We start from the raw sequence: 26,222 nt of genomic DNA on the forward strand, positions 1-26,222 counted from the left end.
AGTGGTAGAATTAGAAAATTGAGGCTAATGAAAGAATGACTTTCTATCAGGTTTTTCTAACAGTGATTGTCAGAGGTTCCCAACCTTTTTAGTTGCCTTAAGAAGTTCTTTAAGTAATTTAAGAAATCTTCTTTCTTAACTTTCATCACCTGAGAATCACAGTAAGAGGATAGGGGAATTTTGTGGGGGGAAGAAGAAAAGGTTCCTTTTCTGGAAGAAGCAACCATTTATATTTTTCTCTTCCCACACATAGCAACTTCTCATTCAGGAGAGTCCATTTGTTTCCTCTCAAAAGTTACTTTTCCTTTTCTCCCTTCCCCGCCAATCATCTTCTTTGTGCCTGAAGGGCAGATCTAGGCCTTATTTTATTGCTTTTAGTGGCATTTTTGAAGAAGAAAAGATTGTAGTAGGTAGGTAAGCAGGCAGTAGAATGAGAGCAATTTGCTTCCATCTCAGTCTTAGAGATTGGAAGCCGTTCTCTCTCTGACAGGGATTCGGAGAGTCTAAAGTTGGGTGAGTGACCCTTCCCTCCGCTTATGAGCCTTAGTTCCCACAGAAGCACTATGCTTCCTGAAGCAGATAACTGCAGATTTTTACATAAAATTTGGTATATTAGATAGCAATCTAAGAATCAGGTAGAGGTCATTTTGCCTTTTTAATTGATGGTTGTAATACCTCTTTGGTGTTACTTCTTTGGCCTAAGTTTAGACTGTAAACTAATGATTGATTTTTTTCAGTGTGTGTTTATAAATGGGGCAAAAGAATGGTTTATCATAGAGGTTCTGAGCCAGACTCAGAGAAATTGAGTCCCAGCCTCTCCACTTCTCAGGTATATGACCTTGGGTTAGTTGCTTTCTGTGCCAGTTTCCTCATCTGTAAAACGGGTGTAAGAATAGTACCTACCTTGTGAGGATTAAATAATAAACTTTCTAAGCTAGGTGTTTAGAATAAGGGCTGCCACGTAGTAGGCTTAACTATTACTTTCATGATAAAATTACTTTAATGTAAATTAACCCAGAGAAAATAAAATGTGACTAAATGTTTGACCAGAAAAGATATTTCTCTTGAGCAGAGGAGGAGTCTTTATTGACTCCAAGAATAGTGTGAGGATGGCATGGATTAAGTGTTACTATTTTAAAATTGATGGTTTGATATGTAGATAGAATTCTTAGACTTAACATTTTATAATTTCTAGGAAACATAAACCAGTGTAACTCATTTAAATAATTGTAAATAAATTAGTTGTAAATCAACAGTTGGGTATTTACTGATGGCACCACAATACTTTCCCACTGTACTGGGAACAGTGGTGAGTTATGGTAAAATCTATCCCCTCAGGGCAACAGGAGTACTTTGTCCAACCTTGTTAGATGATAGAGCCAGGACTTGAACCTCCGTGTGTTTCTGAAGCCGAAGCTTGTTCTCCCCCGCTGGGTCTCACTGTAGGGGCTGTCAGCGTGTTTCTTGGGTGCTGGCTTGGCTTTATTCTCACAGTTCCACCTCCTAATTCTGCATCTCAGAACTTCCAGGCTTAACTAGGCTCAGAGCAGCTGGCCCCCTTCCGTACTCTTTTTTGGATTCTTCATTGCTTGCAAATGAGCTGCAGTGATACCCTTGCCACGGCTCGCCCCAACCCGGTGAAACATCTAATCCAGAGGAGTTAGTTAACCCTTACAAGAAGCCACAAGGTGAATTTAAGGCCATGTAGCAGTATTGTTAGGGTTTGAGCCCTTGTTTTCTGTAGCTTCCTCTAGATAACAGAACTTAAAAGAATTTAAAAACTTAACAGAATTTTCATTTGGAAAATTTTTATGAGTCTGTCTCTTTATAATTTTGTTGCCTGTAAATTGTGCATAAAAAGTGGAGACAGGGTTTTATCCTGTGACCTTTTTTGTGCTCTATATTGTCGAATATTTAAAGATACTTTTTAGAGTGGCCTTCTTTGGCATTTTGGGAAAATAAAGGAAACAAAAATCAGATTGTTTTCAGCCCCTTATAAAAAGTTAGCTGATCACACTTCCTCAGATTTAGTTGTTTTGATAGTTTTAAAATATTTACTCCTAGTAATATTTAGCATTGTATTTATGATCACCTAAATTTTGACTAAGTCTTTTTGTTTTTAATAAATGTGTGTATGGAATTTGAAGTTGACTCTTAAAATAGAGATTATGTTTATTGTCTTTCATATAGCCTCCAGTCCGTGGACTTCGAAGCTGTGGCTATCACAGTGAAAGAGCTAGTTCGGTATGCCCTCAGTATAAACCCAAACAACCATTCCTGGTTAATTATTCAGGCAGACATTTATTTTGGTAAGTGAGATGTATGGTTGCTTTGTGTTTTGTTTTCATAGCGATCTTAGAAGTGAAAATAAATATATTACACTTGTCATTACAATACTTTATTAAACTTAAGTCTTGTTTTTGACATTCTCTAACTCTTCTTCCTAGATAAAATTGAAAGTAACTATTATTGTTATATGTATGCATTTTTCTGAACCTTTGATTCAGATGCTTTTAGTTTTATGTTGACTACTTTTTTTCTGTCTTGTTTTTTTTTTTAATAGTAAATGGTCATCTAAAAAATTGGTAAGACATTCTTAAGGAAAGAGGTTAAAGTTTAGTTTATAAACTTGCTCTTTAAAGGTTCTAAAATATGTCCAGGCACTCTTGATAATTATTTGTGTTCTTGAAAATAGATTCCTAATTCCCCCCCGCCACAGGTTGTACGTGATAGATTTTCCAACTTGATAGGGAATTTCTAATATTTCTATTATTATACAGATCAAGTTAAAGTTCTGACTGGTGTCATTTCTGGATCATTTTTTTAGGAGTTGATTTTTTTAAAGAGAAAGTTCAAAATGTAAGAGTAGAGAGAATAGTGTAATGAATTCCCATGTATCTCCTGTGTCTGCCACCCAGCTTTTTTTTTTTTAAGTGACTTATTGCAAGCAGCCTTAAGTCATTTTTATTTTTTTCATTTTTTAAATTGAAGTATAGTTATGTGCAAAATTACATAAGTTACAGGTTTACAACATAGTGATTCACAGTTTTTAAAGGTTATATTCCATTGATAGTCACTACAAAATACTGGCTGTATTCCTTGTGTTGTACAATGTCCTTGTAGCTTATTTATTTTATAGATAATAGTTTGTTGCCACCCAGCTTTAACAGTAATTAACTCATGGCCGGTCTCATTTCACCTGTACCCTCACCTACATCATCCTGCTCTCTCCTGGATTATTTCTGAAATAAATACTTGCCAACTTTAATGCTCATTTTTACCCCAGCCCTGCAAAGAATTTATTATCAGGTTCTTAATATCTTTTTTCAGAATAGATTTTCTGATTCTAAACTGCCTCAGAAAAATAAGGTCTGTTTCTAGTATAGTCATTTGGGAAATAAATACCGCCAAATACTAAATTCTGTACCAGTAAGTTTGACAAGGAATCTGAGCTAAATATTTGGCAAATCAGTTTTAGAAGGAAAGACTCTATTATACAACTACTTTAAAGTGGTTGAAAAAATAAAGCCAATTTTTCTCATTGTTGGCCTGGCTAAGTGTTATCCCTAGGTCTGTGGTTTGAATCTGCTTTTGTCAAACATGAAGTAATACCTGACTCTTCACAAAAGAGGCCCTATTTTTCCAGCTGTGTATTTAATGGCAGGTAATTCTTTATCTCTGTTTTCTATTTCAAGCAACAAATCAGTATTCGGCAGCTCTTCACTATTACCTCCAGGCAGGAGCTGTGTGTTCTGATTTCTTTAATAAGGCTGTGCCCCCAGATGTTTATACAGACCAGGTAGGTTGTTTTTGCGGGCTTGCTTGCTTCTTGTCTGTCTTTAAATGTTCTTCTTCCTGGGCCTCTTTTTGCATGAGCTTACTCATTTCCATGTATGTGGTGGTAACTCCCAAATTGATTGCTCTAGACCAGATTGCTCTCCATATTTCCAGTGCCCACGGCTGTTGCTGCTTTGATTTCCCCAAAACACCTCAAACTCAACCTGTCCAAAACTGATTCAGCGTCTTTTTTTTTTTTTCAGTATTTATTTATTTATTTATTTAGGCTGCTCCAGGTCTTAGTTGCGGCTTGCAGGCTCTTCACTGCAGCATAAAGACTCTTAGTTGAGGCATGAGAACTCCTTCTTAGTTGGCAGCATGCGTGTGGGATATAGTTCCCTGACCAGGAATCGAACCCGGGCCCCCTGCATTGGGAGCACGGAGTCTTACCCACTGGACCACCAGGGAAGTCCTCTGATTCAGTGTCTTACTCTACCAGTCTCTCCTCCTGATGACCTTCCCACACCAAAACAAAAACAAAAACAGAAGACCCCACCGAAATAACAGTCACCTTTGTTTAGCCCTTTGAGTTGACCAAGCATAAATCCTGAGTGTCATCCTCTTTTCTTTACTAACCCTCCCACCAACATCCATTCAGCCTTCAAGGCATATTGATTCTGCCTCCTAAATCTCAAATTTTGTTAACTTTCTCTCAGTATGCATTACCCTTTCCTCTGGTTTAGGCCACCAATATCATAATTTAATAAATGGCATTTTAAAATATTTACAATGGTGGCTTTTGAAATAAGATTTAAAATTTTTTAATAACTAGATTTTTTTAACTTAAAAGTTCTATTTTTTGGAGCAGTTTTAGATTCATAGCAAAACTGAGTGAAAAATACAGAGTTTTCATGTACCTCCTGTCCCCATACATGTACAACCTACCTCACGATTGACATCCCACATCAGAGTGGTACATTTGTTACAATTGACATTAACTAGTTTTTGAAAGTAACCAGAATTTTGTTTTTGTAGGTAATAAAACGAATGATAAAGTGCTGTTCTTTGCTGAATTGCCACACACAGGTTAGTATATAATATTATGATGCTGGTCTGTTTTCATGAATATTAGAGTTTATAATACATATAAGGCATTGGACTGGGAAGTAGCTTTTATTTTCCGTATCATAATTGCTTAAATTTATGGTATTTAAGAATTTGCATGTTCTTTAAATTTTTTAAAGTAGTTTACAGAATTTTAACTAAAATGAAAGTATGGGTTAGAAGACATTGGTCTTTGAACCTTATAAATAGAAAAAGCATTCTCAAGTATGTTTTCTTATATTTAAAAGTAGATATGTACATTAATCATTAGGGAAATGTAAGCACCACAATGAGATATCACTTCACACTCACAAGGAGGCTGTAACTGAAAGATAGTAACAAGTATTGGTGAAGATGTGGAGAAATTAGAACCCTCATATGTTGCTGGTTGGAATATAAAATGGGGCAACCTCTTTGGAAAACAATTTGGTGCTTGCTCAAGAAGTTAAACATTGAATTACCTACCATATGACCCAGCAGTTTCACTCCTGGGTATATAACCAAGAAAACTGAAAATGTATGTCCACAGAAGAATTTGTATGTGAGATGTTTATAGCAGCATTATTCATAATAGCCAAAAAGTGGAAACAACCCAAATGTTCATCAGCTGATGAATAGATAAACAAGATTTGGTGTGTGTGTGTGTGTGTATATATATATATATATATATATATATATATGTATATATATATATATATATATATATATGTATATATACACACACACATACACACACACACAATGGAATATTATTCAGCCATAAAAAGGAGTGAAGTACTGATATATGCTACAACAGGGACGAATCCTGGAAGTTTTATGTTGAGTAAAAAAAAGCCAGATACCGGGCTTCCCTAGTGGCGCAGTGGTTGAGAGTCCGCCTGCCGACGCAGGGGACACGGGTTCGTGCCCCGGTCCGGGAAGATCTCACATGCTGCGGAGCGGCTGGGCCCGTGAGCCGTGGCCACTGAGCCTGCGCGTCTGGAGCACAGAGAGGCCACGACAGTGAGAGGCCCGCATACCGCAAAAAAAAAAAAAAAAAAGCCAGATACAAAAGGCTTTGTATTGTATGATTTCATTCATTTGGAATGTCCAGAATAGGCAAATCTATAGGGTCAGAATATAGATTAGTGGTTGCCAGAGACTGCGGGGTGGAGAGGTAGGGGAGGAACGGAGACTGACTACTAATGGGTATGGAGCTTTTTGTTTTTTTTGCAGGGGGTGGGTAATGAAATGTTTTAGACTTATAAGCGGTGATGGTTGTACAATTTTGTGAATAATCTAAAAACCACTGTATTTTATACTCTGAAAGTGTTTTACGTTATGGTATGTGAATAATAATCAATTTAGAAATCTTTAAATACTTAAAAAAGAGATCAGCATTATGACCTACATACATGACTGAAATGGATCTGTTTTCAGTGTTAAGCAGGCCTACATTTTGCCAAAATGAGCTTCTGTACTTGCCAGCTGTGAAAGGTTTAATTGGATCTTCTATATGTCCTTGAATGTTTGACACTTTTGTTTGGCTGTTTTCCATTCCCTTCAGTTTTCTAAACTGGCTTTTTGCCAGCTTCTCATTCAGATAAAGCTCAAAAAATTTATGATTTAGGTCACAGGGGAAGAAAATGTTGGGCAGACAGACACTTGTGTAAGGGTTTTTTACAATTAAAATTGGATGGATTCCATACATATCAGCTGATCCACTCAGCCTGATCTGCGAGGCCTCTTAAATTAAATAATATACTCTTGACATGAGAATCACTAAAAATTACTGCTCCAAGACCAGTAGTCATTGTTGATACTAGTTACATGAAACCATTTTCAATTCTTTTTTTATGTAGGTGGCAATTTTATGTCAGTTCCTCAGAGAGATTGACTACAAAACAGCCTTTAAATCACTGCAGGAACAAAACAGGTATGAATGGTTTTTGAAATAAAACGAAGTTGAAATTTTTCTGCTTAGAAAGAGGAAGTAACTGAGTTCTGTTTTTCAGTCATGATGCTATGGACTCCTACTATGACTACATATGGGATGTTACCATTTTGGAATACTTGACTTGTATCCTTTATCAACATATGTGTGTGATGTTAGAACAATTCATTTCTGTAAATTAAAGAAGTATTTAATATTGTGTAGTTTCTAAATAAAAAACAAAGAACAGTTGAGAATCTATCGTGATATCTAATAGTATCAAATTTATTATTCTTAACTAATTCATTTAGATCTTCATCACAAAAGAGGAGAAACAGATAAAAGACAAATTGCGGTAAGTTATTTTATGCCTTGATTCTTCAATGATGTGCTTAATTTCCCTAATACTAAACTATTTCCTGTTTCATACAGCATCAAAGTCCTTACAATGGCCTGCAAGGCCGCACGTGACTTGACCTCTAGCAATTCATTCGACTCTCCCTTGCTAACTTCTACACCAATACCCCTACTGTTCTTTGAACATGCCAAGAACATTCACTACCGAATGGCCTGTGAAATTTTCTCTTTCAGGAACATTCTTTTAACTTCCCTCAGGTCTCTTCTCACATGTCACCTTCTTAAGAAGTAATTGTCCTTTCCTGACCATCTTATAAAATAGCAGTGTCTCTCCCCCTTTCCCTCCAACACTTTTATTCTCATTTCCCTTTTAAAACTTTTCTCCGTAGCACTTATCTACGACTGACATACTGTATATTTACTTATTTATTGGCTGTTTCCCCATGAGGGTAGGAATTGGTTGTGTCACAGTTGATAACCTAGAATGGTGTCTGGCAAATAATAGATGCTCAGTAGTTACTTGATGGATGAATTATTTATTTAAATTTGACTTGTAAACCAAAACATTACAAATTCATGGTCATTTTTACAAGCCTAACATTTGCTGTGTCACTGTTACCATATATGTTTTCTCTTTGCTCTTTCACTCATTAATAAAAGAATATGCCATTTATTAAGTGTCCTTTAAAGCTTTGTACTTGGACTAAATTGTATGGCCATTATTTAGAGGAAACAGAATAACAACAGCATCTTTCAAAAAAAAAAAAGAGGAAAAAGAATATGGTGCCAGTTCCACTTAATTGGAGACTACTCATTCTCCCATTTCCAACTTATCCAGGGCTGGAAGGCAATGCTGAAAATTTCCCAGTTCCCTGATGGCATTTCTAGGCTGTCTCTACTTGTATCATTTTTTAAGCCCTTTCTCCTTGGAAGCTTACACCTACCTCCTTACTAGCTCATCTAAACAACTACCTGGCTGTTCCTCTGCATGCATCAAATGACATGTGATCAACTTATCCAACACCCCTGGCACTTCCATTATCACCTTTACTCTTCATCAGCCACCCATGGCCAGGCCTTTTTGTCAGAATTGCTTTACGTAAGATCTCTGTGCCAGTAATCTATCCCTTTCTTACTTCTGGGCTCCCATGATCCTCATGATCAGTGAGATGTTCAAGTTCATGACCAAGTTTTCCCCAGTCTGTCAGCCCTTTTCCAACTTCCGTTCCTTCCCTACTGACCTTGAGTACAGCAAATACTGGCCTGTGTACTCTCAGAGATACTGATTCATTTGATCTGAGATGAGACCCTGGGATCCAGTTTTTTAGTTTTCCCAGGTAGTTCTGATTATAAACCAGATTTGGGAACCCCTTCTACCTATGGTTGACTGTCAGGACGACTCTGATTAATATTTTCAGCATCTTTGCTTTTTTGTCTTTTGCTTCATCTGGAAAAGTCCCAACCCTGAATCAGTTCAAAAATTTATGCTTTTTTCCCCTGAGCCACTGAGTTCTGTTGGAAAAAAAAAATCCTACAACTGTATAAACTTGTGCCACTACCAAACCATGGCCTCCAACCTTAGCTGGCCGCTCATTTCTTTTGTTTACCTGCCAGTGGTCAGTGGTCTGCATTCTTTTTTAGGGAATATTTTAGACTTTCACCCTATTAAGCCCCTGTCCTCTCTCCCTTTTCCATTTTCAGTAACTTCCTTGTCTGTTTGGAGTAGACCAGAAAAAAAGACTGATCAGCCTCCGTCCTTGTGAAAGTTATAGTCTTGGGAGTTGTGGCCCCGTGAGTGCCAGCTTCACATTCCTGTTGCAGGTCCCTGTTTTCCACCTTCAAGATAATTGACAACTGTATTCATTGTTAAGTCCACGCTTTTAGTCAGTAAAAGCTTATGCTACTCCTTGATGAAGACAAGTTTTTATGCTTTTGATTCTATCCTTTCAGTGATTGTCCCTTTCAGTTATCTCCTCTCCTATATTGTCAATCACTCCCATACCTGTAAACTATTTCATCCTTAATAGAAACTTCTCTTGACTGTACTCCACCTCTCTCTCATCCCTTCTCTGCCTAGCTTTTTAAAGCTCTTTGATCCAATACAATTTGACTTCTGCCATCCCCACTCTAACTGTTCTCAAGGGTCACCAAATGCCAAAGCCAGTGAATACTTTTCAGTCTTTATCCTGTTGTTTACACTCCTTCCTTCTTGAAATTCTTTATTCCTTTGGCTTCCCTGGCATTTTTACTCATTTCTTCTCCCTGACTCTTCTGCCTTTTCTTCTTTGTGGGTATTTCCCTCTGTCTACCCCTTAAACTTGGTTTTCCCAATAAGTTAGTCCTTGGGTATTTTCTGATTGCCCTACATTCTTCCTAGGTAACCTCATCCACTCATGGTTTTGACCACTACCCACCTAGGATGTGTTATTTCTCTCAAATATCTGGCTCCTGTTTCAATTTCTGTCTTACACTTTGAACTTTTATAGCCAGTCGTCTTCAGGGTACTTTGTCTGAAATAACTCTTTAGTTATACCCCACTACTAGGTTTTTCTACATGTATTCTTTCATATGGAAATGGCATCATCCGCAATTCCTCCTACCCGCTAACCTAACTGGTGATCATTTCTGGATAGTCTTAGCTCCCTTCAAGCTACCTATGAGAATAGTCTTTGTTGTTTAAAAAAAAAAAAATATATATATATATATATATTGGAACTTCTTTAAACAAAAGGTAATTTTAAGGTCCTAAAACATGCTCTCACAAAACACTCCATGGCAGAATACTATTACGGATTTTTATCAGGCTCAAGTATTTCTAATCATGAAAGAGAAGGGTCACTATATATTATAGTGCTGAGCAAACTAGATATTTTTTACATATTAAAAAAGTGAAGCCTGAAACATGAATTTTGATATTTCAAGTTATTTTGTAGGAGTCTTAATTGTAAAAATGTGTCAGATTACATGTAGAGTTTATTTACTGTTTTTTAAAAAATATTTTATTTATTTGGCTGCACCAGGTCTTAGGTGCAGCATGTGGGATCTTTAGTTGCAGCATATGGGATCTAGTTCCCTGACCAGGGAATCGAACCCGGGCCCTCTGCACTGGGAGCATGGAGTCTTAGCCACTGGACCACCAGGGAAGTCCCTTTACTGGTATTTTTAGTCAAATAAATTTACATGAATTTACTTAATGTTACTGAAGATAATTCCACAAACTATGGTTCAGTAATTGATCTTTTCCTTGAGTGGCTCCAGTCAGTCTTTATGTTAATTTCTTCTACACCTCTTAGCATCTACAATTAGACGTTCAGTTTATCATTGTTAGCGAGTAGGTAGTTTTATATTTTGTAGCAAAACTTTGTTTTTGACCAGACCTCTAACAACATCACTTTTCTGTTTTGGAAGATCAAAGCCATCGGCCAGACAGAATTGAACGCAAGCAACCCAGAAGAAGTGTTACAGCTGGCAGCGCAGAGAAGGAAAAAAAAGTTTCTTCAAGCAATGGCAAAACTTTACTTTTAAGCAGTTAGTTAAAATTTTTTAACTTTTATTTTTTAAACAATGGGCTAAAAATAAACAGTATTAAAAGATTAAGTTTATATAATACATATTTACATATTTAGTGGCGTTTTCTTTTCAGACAAAATACTGAAACATATTAGTTTAAAAACAAAAACTCTACAGAAGACTTCACACCATAACAATAGCTTAAATTTATAATTTCTTCAAAGGAAGAAGAGATTCACATGTCCAGTAACAGAATAAACTAGTAATCTAGTATAATTTTTCTAATCAAATCCACTTTTGAGGCTGAAATTTCATTTTTAAAAAACTAAAATATTTATGTACAAGTAGCTATATACAGCAAGTTCTTATGTCAAGGTTTTTTTTTTTTTTTTAAAATAAATAGATTCCTAGGAGTCGTATACATTTACTGCTTTTCTGCCTTAAGAAAATACAAGTTTAGGTCAAGTGTTAAGCTTTATCACTTTGACACTGTCCTTAACTCATAATGTAGGAATTTAAAAAGGACCTTAGCAGTTTTGCAAACATAAATAAAGCCTTAGTCACACTAAATTGAGATAACCCTAAAGATTTTTTTTTAGAGTAATAAAGTGACTTTCTCATATAAATAGTTTGAAAGGGTACTTAAGTTTTTCGCTCAAATTGTGATGTACGAAAACGTTATTATAAAGCAACTTATACGTCAAAGCCCCATGTAGGAGCCACAGCATTTATCTTGTTTATAATTTCTTTGGTATTCCCACTGTTTAGAGCACAGTTTAAACACCATGTTCATCTAAGATTTACTGGTTAAAAATGTGATGGCAAGGCAAATAAACATAGTCAAATAGATTAAAGTTCACCATTTTTAAAAATTCAAGTTTTATAATAGCTCGCTACAGCAGCTATAGATAAATTAGTCACCTTATTACAAAACTAAACCTTTGTAAACAAGTTTAAATTTTATTTTCAAGAACCAAATTGCACTAGTTAAGAGTTTATAAATTTTGAGAATCTAAAAACTAGATTCAAAGTACTGTATCACTTAATGTACCCTTTAAGGTAGCACTTATCTAGTCAAAAACTCCAATGATGAAATTCCTAGTTTATCAAGATAAACATAGCAACACCGTATCAAAAAAATTCTTATGTCATGAGTCATGGCTGGCTTCTCTCCAGTCAGTGTTGGGAATGAAGTCATCTTTGTAAACAAGTCCTGCTGTTTCTTTAAACAGCGAACATAGGAATTAAATGTCCTCCTTAGTGCCAATTTTAAGTGGTTTTTTAAATCAAAGAATGCCAGTGAAACTTCTGAATCAGCCAGGACAGCCACAGCACGATTTTCCTGTAAAACTTAAGTAGTTAAGTTCTATGAAATGCTGCGCAGCGCTTCATCAGTTCCAACTTGTTTGCTCAGTTAACTTTAGTGTTTTCCTGGTGGTTTTTCAGTGCTCTTCGGTGGTGTCATAATGCCTCCATTGCAAACTGGTGACAACTGTCCCCCCTTTCTGAAGGTGTTTATATAATTTACTTCATCCTGTACATGTGAAGAAATCATGCAGAGGTTAGCAGCTAAGATAAAGCATTGATATGGTAAAACAAAGTCAAACAAGACTTCTGTGTACTAATTTGAGACTACTTAGGCCTAATATAATCGTCTCTTTATGTTTGCAACCGTGATTAGTCATATTTTTATTTATTTATTTATTTTTTGCGGTACGCGGGGCTCTCACTGTTGTGGCCTCTCCTGTTGCGGAGCACAGGCTCTGGACACACAGGCTCAGCGACCATGGCTCACAGGCGTAGCCGCTCCGCAGCATGTGGGATCTTCCCAGACCGGGGCACGAACCCGTGTCCCCTGCATCAGCAGGCGGACTCTCAACCACTGCGCCACCAGGGAAGCCGATTAGTCATATTTTAGAGGTTCAACTGCCTGCAACTTGTATTTTTAAAAACTCTTACCTGGACTATTGGCATTAATCTCGAGACACTTCATAAATCTTGCTTTGACTTCAAAGTTATTTTATCAGCTTTTCTACATTTTGAAATCAGTGTGCCCATTGGAACTTTCTGTCCCCTTACCATCTTATATAACTGCTTGAAATATTATTCTGTAGTATCCTTACTATCAGTTTCAGTGACTTACCAAATAGTAAGACCAAAAAACTACAAGAAAGAAACATACCATCATAGCCAGATAATTTGTATGTGTCTGTATATTGTGTCTGTCTTCCATAGAAATCTTCTTAAAAACCTTCAGCTTCACTGGGCTAGTACTTTTTACTGTGCTGACAAAAGGCACCATCCAGTCTACACATTCAGAAATGTTGTCCCATTCCAAACCTAGATAAAGAAAAGTTAGAAAAATGTGAAGGTTACATCAGAAACATATGCCTACTTATTTGCTTGTGCTTCAGAATTTAAAGACAGTTAATTTAAAATTCATGTAAAAAAGGAAACCAAGACAAGCACATAATATAAACCAAAATCAACAAGTTTATGTGTGATTAGCAGATGTAAACTACTGTATATAGGATGGATAAACAACAAGATCCTACTGTATAGCACAGAGAACTGTATTCAATATCCTGTGATAAACCATAATGGAAAAGAATATAAAAAAAGCATGTCTCTATATGTATAACTGAGTCACTTTGCTGCACAGCAGAGATTGGCACAACGTTTTAAATCAACTATACTTAAATTAAAAAAAAAAGTTTAGCAAGTCAAAACAGACTATCACTCTCAAATACGTTTATAATGTGACTATTTTGAGGGAGAAAAAGACTTAGAGCTTCTTAGCCAGTACCTGCTACACGGGAAATTGAAATTGTCAAAACCCAAAGAACTCTTTAATGCGGAGCTATAATTACATTGACTAACTTCAACTGGATTTAAATTCCATTTGACCTTATTTTTTGTTTGTGGATATATATTGAGGATTAGAAAGTACTTCTAATAGAAGGGAAGATAATCGCTAAACTGCTAACTTTTTTCCATTAAAATTTTAAATTCTTGTTTAGCAGGATGCTAAGTTCAAAAAGTGCCTTTAAAATTTGTGAATGGGTAAGAAGAGAACAAAATATACTGTCTTACCTGAGGCTTTCTTAACCACTTCAAGAGAGGTAAAATGGCACAAGGCAGCAGCAGCGAGTATTCTGTACTGGAACTCTAATGAATCGATGGCAAGAATACACAGATCTAAAAGCTAACAGAGGAAAAAGTATAAGAATTTAGGAGAAGGACGAGTACTACATGTCACCGCTAAACATGAGTCAGCTAACGGTTTAGATTGCTTATGATGTGGACCATATGCCAAGAATTGCTAAAACTACAGGGATCCAAAGAGAAATAAGCTGCCACCCTGAAGGAAGTTCAGTCTTGTTAATAAACAAGTAAAGGACTGTTACGATATAGCATGATGTGTACTATTAGGAAGTGCACCTGATCCAGAGTGGGGAAGACAGGGAAGACTTCTACTTAAATGAGTCTTAAAATACAAGGTAGCCAGGAAGACTGGGAGGTAGAGAATGTTCTAGATATAGGAAACAGAATTTACAAAGATAAATGAGAAAGGATTACTCTTCTTTGGAACTCAAGTAGTTCAGAATACATAAGGTAAAAAATATGAAATAAGGAATATCTTTCCTTCATTATTTTAAAAAAAGAGGGTTGCTGGAGAGGCATGGCCTAGGTTAGATCATAAAGGGTCTTTAAGAAGTCAGAACTTCAAAGTTCTGACTGATTATTGAAATTACTAGAAGATTTTAAATCAGGGAAATTACATTTTAAGAACAATCCCTTAGACTATGGTGAAGCAGAAACACAAGAAGGGAACATGTTTCTAAATAGATGAGTTAACAGGTAGTACAATCCAGGCAATAAGAGATCTGAACAACGATCAGTGAAATTGTGTAAAAAGGTTAGATTTCAGAGGCCTGAGGTGATACCTGTCCAGTGAAATAAAACTTATTTTGGGGGCTCCCCTGGTGGTGCAGTGGTTGAGAGTCCGCCTGCTGATGCAGGGGACATGGGTTCACGCCCCAGTCTGAGAAGATCCCACATGCCGTGGAGCGGCTGGGCCCATGAGCCATGGCCGCTGAGCCTGTGCTCCGCAACAGAAGAGGCCGTGACAGTGAGAGGCCCGCATACCGCAAAAGAAAAAAACAAAAAAACCCAGAAAACAAAAAAACTTATTTTTGTCCCCATGGGTCCAGAAGACAGAAACACAAGTAGAGGAGTTGGAAATGAATTATCACTATTATATACCTCTAGAAACTTTCCACACTGTTTATCAGCTTATCAAAGGTTTGCCCTATCAAAAGCGTTTAGCTGCCTAGGATAATCTGGGATGCTAGGAAATCTGAGGGAAAAAATTAATATGACTTCATTAGAAAGTTCTACAAAATGAACCAATTCTGATATATTTACTGGTTCTCCAGTTTTAATGTTCGTAATGAGTTTACTAGATTTAAAACACAAGTTGCATTTCAACGTAGGTTACTTAAAACCCATCCAGAGTACCACAGTTTCTTCAATTCCATGTGTAAGATTTTCACATCCTACACAGAGTAAGAATCTGGGTGTCTTCACTTATGTATGGCAGGTACAGCAGCCTTAAGATCCTACTTATGAGAAGCAGGCAGGAAAGATTGGTACCCTCCTCCTGTAATTACTTTCTTAGAATATTTGTTATACACTGGCCTAGGAAAGTTTAATTTAAACTTAAATTTTTAAATAATGTTATAACTAAATTAGGTGATTTTAACACATAAAATAGGTTCCCTGTGTATTCAAATATAAGAGAGTAAGATAATTTTACAGAATAATTTCATACTATTATAAAACCTGAAACAACTGGCTGAAAAATACCTTTCCCCATGTTACATCAAAAAGAGGTATTTACCTCTCTACCTCATACTCCTAAAGAGTAAAAAGTGCTCATAATATATTAAATGCACGTTTTAAAACTTTGTTTTCTAGAATTTTCAGTAAGCAGTGTAAATACTGGGGACAGAATTTTATGCATCGGAAGTTTTGTTCTAGTCAGTTAAGGCATGAATTTAATTCAGTGTGCTGTCATTGTGTTGTGTAGCCTATTTAGCTCTATAAATACACTAAACAAAACCTGTAATTAAAAACACTAGCAAATATTCAATAAAAATACCAATACCTGAGCTATTTGAATGAACTTTTCCTGAGAATACTGAGGTAGAAGAACTTTAGGAGCATCTTTAAGAGCATCAACTTGGAGGAAGAGATTTAGCCAGGAGATGACTGTTACAGGACAAAGTTCCCATTTTAAAGCCTGTTAATGAAATTAAAATGCCTGTTAATAAATGTAGGTATATATCACATTATATAGGTACTTCTTTAAATAGTCATTTAAGAAACTTTTTGCTTTGGGCATATTTCTTCCTATTTTCATAACTATTTATAGATACCTCACAATCTAAAGCTGCTTGTGTTTTAGTCTATTATTGATACAGACCCCTTTATTATTCTCTAGTTATCTTTATTGACAAAGTTCCTTGGACCTATTTTTCATTCCTACTTTTCTCACTTCTTGTAGCCCCTCGTCTTCCAAATGTATTCTTTATCGAAACTGCCCTTTTAATTTTATTCAGTAACTCCACAGCTAATTCCATTCAGATCTCCGAAGAACTGATTCTATACTTTTTCTTTCTGTGATCTATAATGGCTTCTGTTCAACATGTAAAAGCTAAAAAAAAGACAAATCCTAATTTATGATATCTTTCTCTCCATGAAGCCCTGGGACTTTACCTTTTATAAGAAGTCAAACATAATTAGGAGAGAACAGAGAGTCTTAATGCCTGTAGGACCACCCAGAGAATTCCATCTTCCCATTATATATCCTCCTTATACTACAAGTCTGAATCTGGATAACTTTGTTACTAGAACATAGAACTATATTCAATGTCTTATAATACCCTATAATGGAAAGGAATCTGAAAAAAAATATATATATATATAACTGAATCACTTTGCTGTACAACTAAAACTAACACAACATTGAAAATCAAGTATATTTCAATAAAAAAATTTCTTTTAAAAAGAACAATATCACCATGCCAACAAGATCCCATTCTTACAGAGCTATCAATCTGAATGTTTATAAACATACATTTATATTATAATGTATATAGTTTATAATCATGTAAACGAAAGTCATATTGATTGTGTTTTCTTGTGTCTTATTTATAAAACCAAGATGCTCAAATTTCGTAACACACTTTCTAGTAGCTAACATTCACCGTTTAATCTCTAATTCAAGGCCCAATTAAACATCTTAATGCTTCTTTCCTCTACCCTTCTATTAACAGCCCTTCCCATGCATATAGAAAAGAAAAAAGGCAGTGAAATAATTCTCATTCTCCACCTGCTGGAAGAAGTGGAAAATCAGAACTAAGACTTGAGAATCACTGTTGGAATTCATTTATATACACATGCTATGCTAACTACCTATAAGTTTTGAAAATGTTGTTAAACACTTTTAAATTAAGAAATAATATTCTCAATATAGGAAAATTGAAAGATACAGAAAAATAGAGCTTACAGGTTAAGCAAATTCCCCTCCCATCTTAGAACTGGATCCTAATACTAAAATCTCAGTTTTGACTACTTAACATTGTAGTCTTTGAGTTTAGTAAATTACAGAGTTATTAAATTGCAACTAGAAATAATAAAGATATATTTTTACCTTTAATATAATGAGTTCCATCCTTAAGATATCCTCTTCACTGCAAGCACCATCAGTGACATAAGCAAACTCTTGCAGCTTAGGAGCGTAGATTTCCTTTAAAATAGATTTAATTAATATCAAGCACAGTTGAGAGTGAGATTAAAACAGAAGAATTATATACAAACCAATCTAGGCTTCATTTTTAAAGGACAAAATGGTTATAAATCTTAATAAAATAATTCTACGATAGCCAAAGCAACCTTACCTTTAAAGATATTTTTCATACCTGGGTATCTAAATTAGCCAACTATATTGATTGAAACATTTTTATAGAACTGATTTTGAATCTTAGTTAATAAACAATTAGACTATTTTAACCAGTCATTTCAGTGACTGGTTAAAACAAAAAGCCAAACTTGTTTTAGGATTGCCTAGTATATCAGACTAAAACAAGATACTCAACAAATAAGGTCTAGAAATCGAAAACATTAACTTTATCCTAGTACAAAAGAATGGTTATTCAAACAATAATTTGTGCAGTTTGGTTGATGACATGTCTGTCTTAACAGTTCAGAGAATAACAACTAGAATGATCAGAGGAGTAGAAGAGAGGTTGCCACAGACAAGAACAGGCTAAAGATCAAGATTTCAGTCTAGAAAGGTATCTGAAACACAAAGTATGATTTCAGGTAAGGATATACTGAATACAAACTTATTCATCAAATTTGGCAGAAGTGGGGGATAGCCCTTAAGGCTCAAAAGACAAATGTGGAAAAGGAGAAAAATACACTTAAGGAAATTAATGCATGGTTCACAGTCCCTCTTCTACCCTCAAAACAATACAGGCTTCAAAAATTTCAGATGAAGGTACTAATGATATCCTTATGTGTTGAATTTAAGAAAAGTAGATTGAGATCATGTGAAGGAAAATCTCAGGCAGGAAAGGTGTTTCCTTCTATCCTAGAACCATCATCAGATATAAAAATACTAGGCTGGATATAGACCATTATTCTAACCTAACATAGCATTTATTGCATTTGATTGATTAATTAGGTTTCAGAGACCATTTTATTGAATCCAAGTGCCATAACTAGGTGTAGAGAGACAGCGTTGGTCACTTTGTTTGGCACAGTTAGCCATGGAACATTTCACCTAGATACTAGTTCCAGAGTCAAACCAGAGACTTATAAAAGGCTCAGATACTTTGAAGGGAACCATGATAATTATCCTTCCACCCAAATCATAGTGTTCAGAAAATGTATTGGAAAAAACTCATCTTTCCTAAGGATTAACATATCAAAAGTGGTACATAGTATTCTCTGGGATTAATGCATTGGTTAAGACAAAAAAAGTTTGCGGTAAATATATCTATGGATAAACTTTGAGAACTTACCTCAAGTTTGGAAGCAATGAATAATGAGGTAATTCCAATGAGTTGAAGCATATTTTTATTTATATCCTTTTGTGTCAACATAAATCTATCAAAAAAGTCTTGCGCAAGATAAAATGTTTCCCTATGAAGTGTGTATACTTCACACACCTAGAGAAGAATCCATTTAAATATTATTCCATTAATTTCTCCAAATTAGAAAGTTACCTCTTAGCATACCAGATTTCAGAACACTTTCTGAAGCCCAACTTGCTTTTTAGGATACCAAAGCTAAAATGGGGGAAAAATTAACATGTGCTAATAGGGTAAATCTATTACAGTCCTCTTAGTTTTATAGGTTTTTTTCACATTGACTTACTGTGTTTATTCCCAGATACATTTACACTTTTGCTGACCATGGATGAGTACTTTTTTCCTATAAGTTTCTAATTTTTTTAAAATTAATTTTTATTGGAGTATAGTTGCTTTACAATGTTGTGTTAGTTTCTACTGTACAGCAAAGTGAATCAGCTTTACGTATACATATATCCCCTCTTTTTTGGATTTTCTTCCCATTTAGGTCACCACAGAGCATTGAGTAGAGTTCCCTTGGCTATACAGTAGGTTCCCATTAGTTATCTATCTTATTCATACTGTCAATAGTGTATATATGTCATCTAATTTTTATTGATGCCAAATGAGTAAGTTTTTATGCTTAGTTTATACTCTAATAGTTCCAACTGATTCTCTTCATCATTCTAGATATACATTTAACTACAATATGACAACTCTGTTCCTTTCAATGTTCTTACCTCATTTAAGAATTATAGAAGAAAACGGAATGAATAACAATGGTAATAGACAAAATTTTTATCTTATTCCTTGTTTCTGACTATAATGATTCCCCTAATGTTTCACTATTGTTATTAATAATAAGTAGTATCTGTCATTTCCACACTTAATATAGGGAAAGCTTTTAATTCTCAAAATAACTTCATGAAGTAGGGAGGAAACAGAGGGACAGACATACATGAGTTTCTAATAAACACTTAATGTGTTAAGGAAATCTATCCCTAGTTTATTGCATATTTAAAAATCAGGAATGGATACTGAATTTCAAAAAATATCTTTTACATCTATGATATATAACCTTATGACTTTTCTCCCTTAAACTATTAATAGATTTTCAAATGTTGGACCATTTTTGCATTCCTAGATTGAAAGAAATACTATGACAAAGTAGAGTTTAATGCTCTGCTGGATTTGATTTATTATATTTGATTTTGTATATATAATCATATATTTAAGGGAAAATAGGGAAAAATTTGATAGACAACCACTGAATAAAAATCAATGTAACATAAAAAGGCAAAATAAAATAACATCAACATAATTGTGCTTAAGTTGCATCTATGATCATTAGACATTCAGAAAAGTCAAAATCCAACTACATTCTTGTACACACATGATTGAAACATAATCTTCCCTTCTAGTCAGAATAAGGAATAAGATGACCTGACTCAAAAGGACAACATTTTGCAGTCTTAACGAACTTTTCTGATAGCTTCTGAGATCTATTCTGCCGTGTTTCTCCACCAAAAAGCCTGTGGTAGTTCCCCCTTAGAGTTCATTGTCTCTATCTATATTAAAGACAGGAAAACTACAGAGCAAATATCCAAGGGTTGGGGGAAAATTAGTTTGTTATCAATATAAGTAATCATTTCAATAATTTCAGAGATTCTTTCAGAATTATTATCCAGAGAAAGGGAATGGGCCTAAACAAGAGAGGGCACAGATATTTAGGGCACAGATATTTAGGGACTTCTGGATCACTATTATTCCTTTAGATTAATGGTACAGCTCATTTCTGAAAGGAACAGAGGGATATAACAAAAGCAAGCTACATGGAGCCTCGAGGGCTTAGGGCTACTGGATATTCAAAGCCTCCTTATCATTTAGGATATAGAAATTAGGATTCCAAATCATAATTTGATTTTGGTGATGAAGAAAAGGACTTCTGAGGGTCCTGAAGCCTAGTCCTGGTTCTTTACATCGCATAGCAGAATTCAAAACCTTGTCAAATTCTGTTCATCTTGGTTATCCTTGGCACCAGGCTCAGTGCCTAGTACACAGTGATACTGATACCACCATTTCTGAATTGGGTTTGGGTTGTATGGGACCTAGTGGCTGTGTCCTCATGATTTTACTCTTATCAAGCAGACAGTCATTTTCCATTTTGGTATCCTCAACTACAGTGAGTAGCCCCCCAGAATGGCTCCTGGCAACAGGTAATATACCATGAAGGCACAGGGAAAGCATATTTATGTCTAAATATTTTTCCATCATACAGACAAAAAAGGAAATTTGTATTGCTGGAACATACCTCTAAAAGCCAGTCTAGAAGTATTGACCTCATCTGTGGTTCCAATTCAGAATGCAGAACTTCAAAATGTTTCTCATGAACATATCTGGTCTCTTTTTTTAACATGTTTAGCCAAACATCCTGTGAACATCCCCAGCTATGGAAGGGGGCAAAATAATTGTGTGACCTACATAATATACGAGTTACCTGTTTCACATAGAGTAAACTCAACTTTCAAACACTGAAATCCAACTTTGAATTAGAATTTGAAAGGACAACCCCTTAAAGTAAATCAGGAAAAATTGCTACTTTTAGAAACCATTTCTTTAGCATGAAATTATACAGCAAGAACTTGGGACTATGAGAATCTAAACTGACAGATTTCAAGAGTGCTTTCTAGTCCCCATCTATTTATACAAAGGCACCTGTTTATGATAACCATGTTTTCTCAAGAGCAACACTAAAAAAGTAAATATTTAAAGCATATGATCCCAGCAGAGACAGTCTCAATCACCTCCAAATAGATCATCACTACATTACAGTGGGGTTAAGGTGGGACAGTATGGAGAAGAGGAAGACTGGTGAGTTTAAATGTATGAGTCCATTAATTTGCTTATTAAAGCCAAATATAAATTATTACACTACAAATTTTATATAAGTTGTACCTCTTATTCATTAACTAGAAAAAGTATAGACCTTAATAAGCAGGCTCGGTAAGAAATAAAAATAGCTGATCTATCAAATGAAAATGCTGTACATGTTAAAATACTTCCATGTTAACAATTTAGATAAATTACTTAAACTCCATTAAAAAGGTGATTCAGGGTTTCCCTGGTGGCGCAGTGGTTAAGAATCCGCCTGCCAATGCAGGGGACACGGGTTCGATCCCTGGTCTGGGAAGATCCCACATGCCGCGGAGCAACTAAGCCCGTGCGCCACAATTACTGAGCCTGTACTCTAGAGCCCGTGAGCCACAACTACTGAGCCTGTGTGCCCTAGAGCCCATGCTCCGCAACAAAGAGAAGCCACCGCAATGAGAAGCCCGTGCACAGCAATGAAGAGTAGCCCCCGCTCACCGCAACTAGAGAAAGCCTGCGCGCGGCAATGAAGACCCAATGCAGCCAAAAATAAATAAATCTATAAGTAAATAAATTAAAAAGGTGATTGAGTTCTTCTGATAAGGCTTAGTCTTCAGCAAGCAAGTGAAAATAATGTTATAGAATCAATGTTTTAAATACCCATGTCATTTGCAAATAGCATTACTGTCAGATAAAATAATATATGCTTAAAGACTAGTAAAAAAAAAAGCAGTTTTTCTACAAGTTTTCCTATCTTATAATGAAGGCAAAAAATAACTCAAAATAGTGCCATATATTACATCAGTAAATTTTAATCTTTGACATTAAATTACTGAAATTTTTCTTACCTTAAATCAGGCAAAGGTGAAGGATTAATGAAAAGGTTTTTAAATCTGTAATTTGTAAATCTGGAGAAGTCGCTTGTTCCTATTTCTTTGTGGGGTGTTTCAATGATAATGCAAGGACTGATCCCCCCAGATAATACAGGTGGCCAACAATTCTGTCATTTAAAAAAAATAAAAAGAATATCTTTGTGAAATAGGAAACCAGCTTTTGTCTTGGATCTTTTATAAATGAAAGCTAATACTTCTAAACAGTCTACATTTTCCCCCAAACACCGTCATTAGCTAACATTGCTGACTAATTTAAGCTGACATACATATTTTATAAATAAACCATATAGCTCATTTCAATCTTCATAAAGAGTAACAGGTAGGATGTTTTAAACAAAATACAATTCTGGAAATACAAGACGTTAGGTACTGAGGGAGAGGAGAAACAACAACAAAACACGTGTGTAGTCAAATATTAATCACTTTCAAGATTATAAAATTTTCCCTCTATATTTAGCAATAGTGGCCAGGGCACCTTGTTTCATAGACAGCTACCCCCACCCCCCACTCGTTAAGGCCTCTTCCACTACTTTCAAATACAGGAAGACAAGACCTTAAAAGTGGAAACAATTACTTAAATACTTAAAGGACTCTTTCACCAGTCAATACTGGTTTCAAAGAGAACCACTGTTTCTAAAGTGTCTTCTTGTACAACACATAGGAAGAATAGGTAGCAAAGGGCTGGGTGCCAGTCTGTCAGTGACCTCACATCCTATTTATGCCCTAGGAGCAACCATCAGGACTCTCCACTATAGTCAGAGAGGGAACAAAGAGCAGTCCATTGGACAGATTAGGCGGGCCCTGGTGCACCAGGCAGCTCCTAGAGGGAGGGATTTACAAAGAGGAACCAGCTGCGTCAAGGCTTACTCTGTAGCTGTAGTAGGATTCAGGCATATAAAAACCACCCAGACAAGCGCCTTCCTGCTGACCTCGAGGGGCATTAATAGTGTCAGAGGAACCTTCCTATCACAAAGCAATAACATAATTCTATTCTTTTTTGTCCTGCATTTGTTTCCCCCAAACCTAGCCCAGTTCTGCATTACCCTAATCTCATACTGATGTTTCTTGATGACCTTCTCCTCTTTTCTTTTTTTGACATCCTGGAAAATAGAAAAGGCCATTGTTAAACTAAGGTCCCTGCAAGGAATTTTCTCTTTCTCCTCTCTCTCTTCCCCCACTTAACTCACCTGGGCCGTTTTTCTCTTCTTGGCCTGAATTATCTGGGTTTCTTGTGGGGAATCCGTCTGACTGGGCTGGGGCTGCTGTTTAGCTTGTAAACGGCTACTATAGAGTTTTTTAAAAGGAAGTTTAATTAGTAAGTGACGCATTTCAAAAGCAGCAGCCAACTCTGAAACATATCTCCAAGACAAATAACGTTACCTGCGTCTTGACATTCTCTTCTTTCAGGTGTATGAAACCTCTGGAGGGGAGAGGAAAAACCAGAGTCAAATACATTGTCATCCGTACTCTCCAAGTGCCATTCAGAGGTTATAACTAAGTCCCTCAGGAGATGACCTGAGCCGTCTTACCACGATGATTTCTGCAGTATATTAGTGCATGATTTCGGACTCATGCTTTTGGACACATGCCTGCATTTCCTCAGCGAAATGTACAGCCCGGATGAGAGCGTCTTCAGAAATTTGCAAACCACCCTCAGCGCCCGGAAAGCGCAGGGAGGCAGATGGGTCTCTTCTGCGTCCTGCAGTCTCTCCCCCGGACAGCCCGAGTGGGGCCTCGGCAGCGCCCCTACTTCCCCCCTCCCATCCTGCCCGAGCCGCGCGGAGAGGCGGTTGTGGAGGCGAAACACTGTGGAGAAGCCGGTTCCGCGCCAATTTGGAGAGCGGCGGTGGCGGGGAAGCAGGGGGCGGAGGGAACTTGTGTCACGTCCTTCAGTCTCCTTTCCCTCCTTCCCAGCCCCACCGGACCCTGCCCATCGCTTGGAGGGGCACCGGGACCCCGACTACAGATGGGGGATGGGGAGTGAAGGAAAGGGAGTTCAATTAATAAAGGGGGAAACTGGGCTTGTGGGGGAACTTTTCTCCCCGTGAAGGAGACCCAGACTCCCATCCTCTCTCCTGCGGGATAGCTCCCCAAATGGGGATGGCAGAGAGAAGCCCCTAGAATGAGGGGCTTTTCCGTGGCCTCCCACTTAGGGGCAGCCCTCCATCCACCGCCGCCTCCCAGGCCCCCTGCCAAGGGTCCTGACAGGGACGGAACGCGGGGACCCATCGCCCCCAGATGCCTAGTTCTCAGCCCTCCCACTTTTCCTCCCCTAGGCTCCCGCCCGCGGGATGGATCGGCCCTGAGGGGGGGGCTTTCTCTCCTCCCGCATCCCGCCCTACGCCCAAGCACCTCCTCACCGCCAGACCCGCTACCGCTCGGCTCTCAGCTGGCGCCGGCGCCAACCCAATATATAGGCCGGGCCAGGCCCGCCCCGCACGCATGCGCCTCAGACTGACACCTCCGGACAGTGCGCTCCCCTCCCCCGCGCACCCGTCCGCAGGCCCGCGCGGCGCGCCCTGCAGTGAGTCCGCGCCCGCCCACCTCGAGGGGCCGCAGAGCCGGCTCGCCTAAGCCCTCGGTCCGCGGTCACCTGAACTTCACCTGCCTGTGCGGCAGGAGGGAGTCTCTCAGAGGCTCCTCCTCCGCAGCCCGGCTCCCCGCCGCTCGGCTTCATCTCCCGCCAGTACGTTTCTGTCCCCTCCCTCTCTCAACTCTCGGACGCCGGGTGTATCAGGCCGCGGCCCGGCCCCGGCGTACGGCCAGGTGGAGGCGGCTCGGGCGAGCATAGCGTGGCTAGGAAGTGCCCATCCCTTGGCGCATCCTGGATGTCCCGCCTAGGCCTCCAAGAACCCGGGTTTTCCGAAGAGACTCGGGGACCAAGAGGGCCCGCCCCTGCGGGAGGAGCGCAGCGTTGGCTGGCGAATGGGAGGCGAGGACTGCAGCACAACGTGGAGCGGCTGCAGAACGTAAACACAGCCGGGCGCGCGGCTGGCCACGTGTGTTCCCGCGCGCCACCCAGTCCCCTGGGACCACCGTTGGCAGGCTGTGGCACCCCAGGGAAGCCATGCTCAGGGATGCCTGTCGTGCACTTTGCTCCAGCCCGCCGACCGAGGTACGTATCAACCCTGTTTTCCCGCTCTCTTCTCCGCCGAGCCGGTTACCCTCCCCGTGGGTGGGTCATCCGCACCCCGCCGCCCTGCCACTGCCTGGCGGCTTCCCACTCAGTAGTTCCAGCGCAGGAAACGCTCTCGCCAAGCCGCGCGCTCCCTCTCTCCTCTCAACCTCCAATTCTGGGGCCCCCAAGGGTAAACACCTCTCCGGAGCGGGGCCGAGGGTGGCATTGCCCCTTCCGCAAGAGAACAGTGGCTCTCCGGGGGTCACGCCGGGCGGGGAGAACGGTTCCACCACGTGCAGGCTTGGATCCCGCCCCGCCGCCGCCAGCGCGCCCTGCAGAGCCCGCGCGAGCCGTCAGCGCGGGAGGGAACCGACCGCCTCCGAGCTGTAATGGGAGGAGGCGGTCCGACGCGTTTCCCTCCTCTTCCCCCGTATCCAAAATTTGGGTTCCCTCGCTGCCTCTACTAACGACCCGCTCCAGTGCGCACCAAGGTTGGACATCTCCATGCCGTTGATACCCCGCAAACTGGGTTTGCGGCGGGA

General features: G+C 38.3%; 2 protein-coding genes across 9 annotated transcripts in view; one reads left to right on the forward strand and one right to left on the reverse strand.

Moving 5' to 3' along the window:
- Window positions 1-10,759, forward strand: part of INTS8 (integrator complex subunit 8) — a 47,306-nt gene extending 36,547 nt beyond the window's left edge. Inside the window, exons 21-27 of the mRNA XM_081214262.1 lie at window positions 2,191-2,309; window positions 3,696-3,799; window positions 4,813-4,863; window positions 6,723-6,796; window positions 6,876-6,940; window positions 7,105-7,148; window positions 10,559-10,759. Coding sequence (XP_081070388.1) covers window positions 2,191-2,309; window positions 3,696-3,799; window positions 4,813-4,863; window positions 6,723-6,796; window positions 6,876-6,940; window positions 7,105-7,148; window positions 10,559-10,675 — 574 coding nt within the window. The 3' untranslated portion in view covers window positions 10,676-10,759. The remainder of the gene's footprint in view (window positions 1-2,190; window positions 2,310-3,695; window positions 3,800-4,812; window positions 4,864-6,722; window positions 6,797-6,875; window positions 6,941-7,104; window positions 7,149-10,558) is intronic.
- Window positions 10,684-26,189, reverse strand: CCNE2 (cyclin E2). 8 transcript variants are annotated; one of them, XM_081214267.1, is made up of 12 exons: window positions 26,168-26,189; window positions 23,943-23,982; window positions 23,750-23,846; window positions 23,606-23,662; window positions 22,518-22,669; window positions 21,113-21,248; window positions 18,754-18,900; window positions 17,379-17,474; window positions 15,831-15,965; window positions 13,754-13,865; window positions 12,843-13,000; window positions 10,684-12,194 (listed from the first exon to the last, which is right to left on the reverse strand). In XM_081214267.1, exons 2-12 carry the CDS (start codon window positions 23,954-23,956, stop codon window positions 12,081-12,083), a joined length of 1,218 nt encoding a protein of 405 aa, XP_081070393.1. In that variant the 5' UTR covers window positions 23,957-23,982; window positions 26,168-26,189; the 3' UTR covers window positions 10,684-12,080. The 8 variants fall into 8 exon arrangements, with proteins under 8 accessions (XP_081070393.1, XP_081070391.1, XP_081070394.1 ...); XM_081214265.1 differs by lacking the exon at window positions 26,168-26,189 and adding an exon at window positions 25,167-25,398; XM_081214268.1 differs by lacking the exon at window positions 26,168-26,189 and adding an exon at window positions 25,156-25,398.
- Between the last annotated feature and the right edge of the window lie 33 nt (window positions 26,190-26,222).

Source organism: Mesoplodon bidens (assembly GCF_964165515.1).
Source record: "Mesoplodon bidens genome assembly, chromosome: 16".
NCBI lineage: Eukaryota > Metazoa > Chordata > Mammalia > Artiodactyla > Ziphiidae > Mesoplodon > Mesoplodon bidens.